The 5,874-nt window shown below is 34.0% G+C and overlaps 1 protein-coding gene across 1 annotated transcript in view; it reads right to left on the reverse strand.

Moving 5' to 3' along the window:
• LOC106688782 (cilia- and flagella-associated protein 53) overlaps nt 1-4,145 on the reverse strand; it is a gene marked incomplete at its 3' end in the record, with an annotated part of 23,097 nt that extends 18,952 nt beyond the window's left edge. The window contains 3 exon segments of the mRNA XM_014433418.3: nt 160-357; nt 2,116-2,253; nt 3,967-4,145. Of these exon segments, the coding sequence (XP_014288904.1) occupies nt 160-357; nt 2,116-2,253; nt 3,967-4,017 (387 nt within the window).
• Between the last annotated feature and the right edge of the window lie 1,729 nt (nt 4,146-5,874).

Below are 5,874 nucleotides of genomic sequence, written 5' to 3' on the forward strand. Positions count from 1 at the left end.
TCATCTTTACACACGGTCAATCAATAATCTTCCAGTTTTTGGTTTATCTCTGATTTTATGTTCGGGTCTAAGGACCTTCTGATAAAGTTATTTTCTGAACTGAGGAAAAAGTAAAGCTATTTATTTTTGTTTTTTAATAATTATTAAATTTCAATTTACCGGAAAGGTATTCGTGGTGCTGAAGAGAAGATCCATATCACCACCTGGAGGATAGATTATGTCTCCTACGGTGGCTTTGAACTCAGCCAACTTTACATATTCAGTAGTACCCTGAGGGAACTGGAGTAGCTGCAAGGTAACTGGAACTCGATGGAGGACCCTCTCCAGTTGATGAAGATTGCTTGCCTTCTTATATTTCTGCGATAGTATAGTTACTTTGTCATTAGCCTTGCTCATTATTAAAAAGTATTAAATCTATGAGTATAAATAAAATGTATTAAAAAATTGATAATTATCTCATAAGCATACTCATCAAAGTAAACACCATAATTTTTCATTCAGTAATTTAGCCTGCTCTGCACTAAAATTACTTTTAAGGTTTATGAGACCTCTACTTTTTATAAACTGAACCTGCCCAGCCCATGTAAAAAAAAAGTTTACTCAACATCTTCATTAATTCTCCTAATGAATATCTTAGAAGCCTTTTTAATATTAATAATAATAGTGAAAAATTAAACAAATTTTTTGGAGGCCACAATATTAATTTCTAAATCCTTTTGTTAAACTGCATTAAAAAAGATTTAAAGTATATCAACAAAGTTGTTTTGAAGAACAATTACATTTAGGAATTGATCAAGAAAATGTACAGATAATATATACTTTATACTTTTCAGGTGCATTCGCTGATGTTTTGGGGATTCAAAAATAATTATTATTGCATTAGGTCTTCAGATGTTGGCCATTTTTTTTATGTTTTGCACTCATATTTTGAGTTTGCTTACATGTTCAGTTTTTTTATATTCCTGAACATTGGATTTTGCAAGACCTTTCATATAAAATTCATTCTGAAGTCTAAATTATAATGCTGAACAAAATAATTTAAACGAAAATGACCACCATATGAAAACTTGATTCAGTAAAAATTATTTTTAAATTACCCAAAATATTGAGGAATTCAACCCACCGTTTGTATTTTACTGAACCCTAAGAATAGACTGACCCATTAATCTTAGACTACCCTATAATTTTAATAAAATTTATAAATTCATCCTTTGCTCCTTGTAAATTGAATATTAAATACTCTATTTAAATTTGAATGCATAAATTTTGTTCAGAAGTATTGTATTCAATGTTATGTTATCATACTTGATTGTAATTTTACTTCCTCATCAATGTTTTATACTGACTGCAGTAAGTGTTAAGCAATAATTACTTGTTTTGAAATAGCCAGATACAAGAGTGCACCAAAGATCAAAACTGGGCAGGGAGGGGGCAAGCCATAGTCAACCAGGGCCCTGTTTCATAATGAAAGCTAATAGTATTAGTTGATAGCACAAGTGTAGAAACTAGTGTGGTAATAATACTAATACTTATATTTTTCATGATAGGGATGACTATTAGTGATACTACAGGAATTAAAAAGTTATTAAAGTACAAGTTACAATTGTACAAGTCTGTGTTATTGAATTAAGATAAATCTGCAAGACTAAGAGTATTAGTTTTAATTTATTATGAAATAGGGCCCTGGTTGTGACATTTCAGTACAGAAAAGGAGAATGAAACCAAAATTTTACGAACATTACATATAATTGTCATAGTGCTTTATCAGTTATTACAATTGGTATTTGCTAAAAAAATATATATTTTTTATTAAATTAATAATTTTTTTCACTCCTGCCCCCTTCTGAGTATCTGCCTTTGACCAGATACATGATACTGTAAAAGTCTATGGGATTTTCCCTGCTAGACCTTCAGCCACTTGGGAAGAGGACTGTTCCAATAAATCCTCAAGTATACAGACTTGGGGGTTTTCTACGTTAAAAGTTGAGAGATTCCTCAAGGCTTGGAATATACGAGCCAAACCTTGAGATAATCCTCTTGATGTAGAGGGTATTAAATGTTAGACGAAATAAAAATAACGAACTTAGAATGAATCTTCCTTCTCTCTGGTCTTACCTTCTGGAAGTGAAATCTCTCATGGAAGAAAAGAGGAAAAGAAGGTTCCAGTTTCTTGGTCGATTCAGAGACACCAAAGATGGCCACACATACTGCTACCTTACCCTTAGGGCATAGCCAGACCCCAGGACATGTAACCTAAAACAATGTAAGTTATTGGGTCAATATTTCAACTAGGTCTCTCTAAGAATACTATTATGTTTCTGAAAATTTATTACAAGAATATATAGTCCTAAGAAAGATGAATCCACTTGAGAATTTGGGAGGCTACAAAAATTAGAATTACTGAGCCAGCATCCAGTTAATATAATGGAAGTAATAGAATAGCAAAGGCTGAAAGCATGTAAAGGTGAAGGGTTTATTATTAATGGTAGAATGCCTGGAGAATTACTTAGCACTGACCAATAGTAAATATTCGAGGGATTGACCAAAACGTTGATGGGATGATTTTTGGTAGTATGAGTATATAACGTAACATAAACATACATAACCTAAATATTATGATGTCACATGAGGTGATCCAAATGCTGGGCGGAACAATGCCTCTGGACGTAATCCTTAAGGAGGATGACCTTAAGAGTAAAGTGAAGGGGAGCACTACTGGAGGAATTGATGGGTAGAATCCCCATTAGAGGAAGAAAGTAATGAAGGATGATTCATTCTAAAGAAGAGTGAAATGGAAGGTAGAGGGTGTCACTGGTGATGGAAGGTGAAAATTCTTCTTTACCATCCAGTTAAGACAAAAAGGCTGAATGGATCCTACCCGACTATTGGCTGTGGTAGATGCTAACAACACACAAAAGGCTCCGGGGAAAGTTGCAAGCCCGTGAAAAAGAAAGGACACCAGTAAGAACCCCTGAAACAGCTTAACACACCATATCATCTTAAGCCACAAACGAAGAACACCGAGCCTCGTAGTCTAGGAAAACTGGTATCTTCGACCTCGCCGAATGATTTGTTGGTCTAGGAATGAAAAGCGAGGTGGACATTGTACACCGTGCCTCAGATTAATTCCATGGGTCCTCTACGAAATAAATTTCAATATGCCAAGAACGGATTAGAACTGGTACCACTTCTGATTCGAGGTTGCTAACTTAAGGCCATACTCCCTCGGCCACCACGACCTCATTTTTCCCATAATTATACCTCTTATAATCAATATTTCATTAACAAGTAAGCATCAATCATAGTTGGGATCATGGTTTAAGACATTGCTTTTGAATGATAATTATCATTCTGACTGACCGTGCAGTGCTCCCTTGTATTCTATACAGAGGGGGGAGGGGGTTGTGCTCCCCTTGCAACCGAAAACTGTAGGATCTAACGGTTTGATAGACTAATAAAAAAAGTATACGGTAGCCAACACGATAAGAAAGTTTGGTATGTTTCCACAGTTAATTCCAACATAGAGAAAACCGGATTGGTTCAGCCATCTTATTTTGTGCTAGATACTATCAATACCTCAAATTCTTTGTTTCATGATACTGCTTGATATAGATACCAGAACTCATATTTGAAACAGTGGTATCGATACAAAACTACTTGGTAAGAAAATGAAAGTATCGATACTTTACTGATATCGATTGGAATTCTACGTCCTTAATCATAGACACATATGATTCATAACGAGACAGGTAGAAATACTTTAAACTAGCATATTTCATAACTGAAACTTAACAAATTTAAATAACAGTACAACAAATGTTCACTACAAACTCTATCACGCCATAATCGAACTCCCATTTTAATTAAAACTATTTATTATTATTATAATAGATTGTTTCTTTTTAAATTTCAGGAAATATCAATTAATTTACTTGTAGGTATATATAAAAATACATCAATACTTACTGCGTGAAGATCCAAGAACAAGGAGATATCGAAAACTTTCTTCCGTTGCATATTCCACTAAAGGCAATTCCTACATAGCTACCACGTTTACCCTATTGTCAAAACTTCTAGAGACGAACCTGAGAACATGATTCCAGCCTATGTAAGTCCTTTGAATAACCTAAGGGAAAGGTTAACTTAGCCAGTTGCTATGGATACGCCTACATACCCATCACTCCCGTCTCGATAATAACACAAACAGTATTTTAATGTTGAAGAAGTTATTTCTATTGGACAAGTAAGTATTGTACAAGTAACAGTAAAATGAAATTATAGTTTTTAATTAAATCCTTTTTACAAGACTGAGTTTGTTTATTTTCTAAAACGATAGGATGTACTAATGCAAGTATTACTATTATAACGCAAGTTAAACTTAGAGGGATTCATAAAGGAGCCTTTAAAATTGAAAAAGTATTCTTTATAAAAGGAAAATGGTCTGGGTGCGATCAAAAGAACTCGAATAGTAATAACTATTTATTGTGAGACAACCTTTGTCCCACTTTGAAGGGCTTCATCAGGGCTAAAAAAGATACAAACAACTAAAATAACATACAGAGAGAATATATAATTTGAAATAAAAGTTAACTAAGGTGTGGAAAAAGTAAATTTAATTTAATTTACTTTGTTACGGTGGTGGCAAAAAAGTATTTGCACACCCAGTTTTTATAGAACTATCGGTCATAAGGGAAATAATAATCCACTGAATTTAATAAACTTCTTTTTTATTACATTAATAAAAAGTATATTTAAAACTAAAACAATCCTATATGCGTACAATAATTAACTTTTTAAATTAATGAAGAAAAATAAAAAAAATAATGAAATCCTTTGGCAAAAAGTATTTGAACACACGATTATTTTTTTATTTTGAGAATAAATATAAATTTAATATTTCATAAAAAGCCCATTGGCATCAATAATTGCCTGTAGACGTCTGGGAATGGAGTGGACCAAGTTTTAATCAAGTGAAGACTGATTGTTTCCCATTCTTGGACCAGTACTTGTTTTAAATGGTGCCTTCCAGTGATGTGATGCTTTCTCACATTCTGATGCAAGATGTGCCATAAATTTTGTATAATACTTATGTCAGGTGATTGAGGAGAGGTGCGCACAGCTGCGCAGCTGTCTTCGCACATTATACATCAACCATTCCTTGATTTTGGTGACCTCCAACCCCGGATATTCATTTTTTCGGCACTTGCCAGAAGGTTATGGCGCAAAATGTTCACATAACCCTTAGCATTTAAAATTCCGACAATGGAAACAAAATCTCCCACACCGTAGTATAAGGCACACCCCATATCATAACATGTCCACCACCATGTTTTACGGTAACAGAAACATTTTACTTTTTCAATCCTTCCTTACGCCGCCTCCAAATATTCTTCCGCCCATCGGACCCAAACAAATTGAACTTGCTTTCATTAGAGAATATGACATCCTCTCAAAAGCTAAGAATCTTATGTAAATATTCTCTGGCAAAAGCAAGACGCTTTTTAGGGTTGATTTAATTTATATAAGGAGATTAGAATGATTTCGAGGTATTCTACCATGCAGTTCTTCAGAATTCAGTCAGTATCTGATAGTCCTGTCCCTAACATGAACCCACTAGTAGTTGTATGGACCGATTAGGCAGGTCTCGAAAACTTATTGAGGGATGCTTCATAGCTTCATTTTTTATCTTTCTCCTCATCTTGGAATTTAACTTTTTCAGGAGTTCTTTTCGCTTACTGTTTACAGTTGCCCCTCGTTCCTCATATCTCTTTATGACGTACCTGACCGTGGAAAAATTTATACTTAATGAATCTGCAATCTCACAATATGATTTTTGTTTACCCCGCAATAAAACAATTTTTGCACGAGTTCCCA

Source organism: Halyomorpha halys, unplaced genomic scaffold, assembly GCF_000696795.3.
Source record: "Halyomorpha halys isolate HHAL.00 unplaced genomic scaffold, Hhal_1.1 Scaffold1205.1, whole genome shotgun sequence".
Classification (NCBI taxonomy): domain Eukaryota; kingdom Metazoa; phylum Arthropoda; class Insecta; order Hemiptera; family Pentatomidae; genus Halyomorpha; species Halyomorpha halys.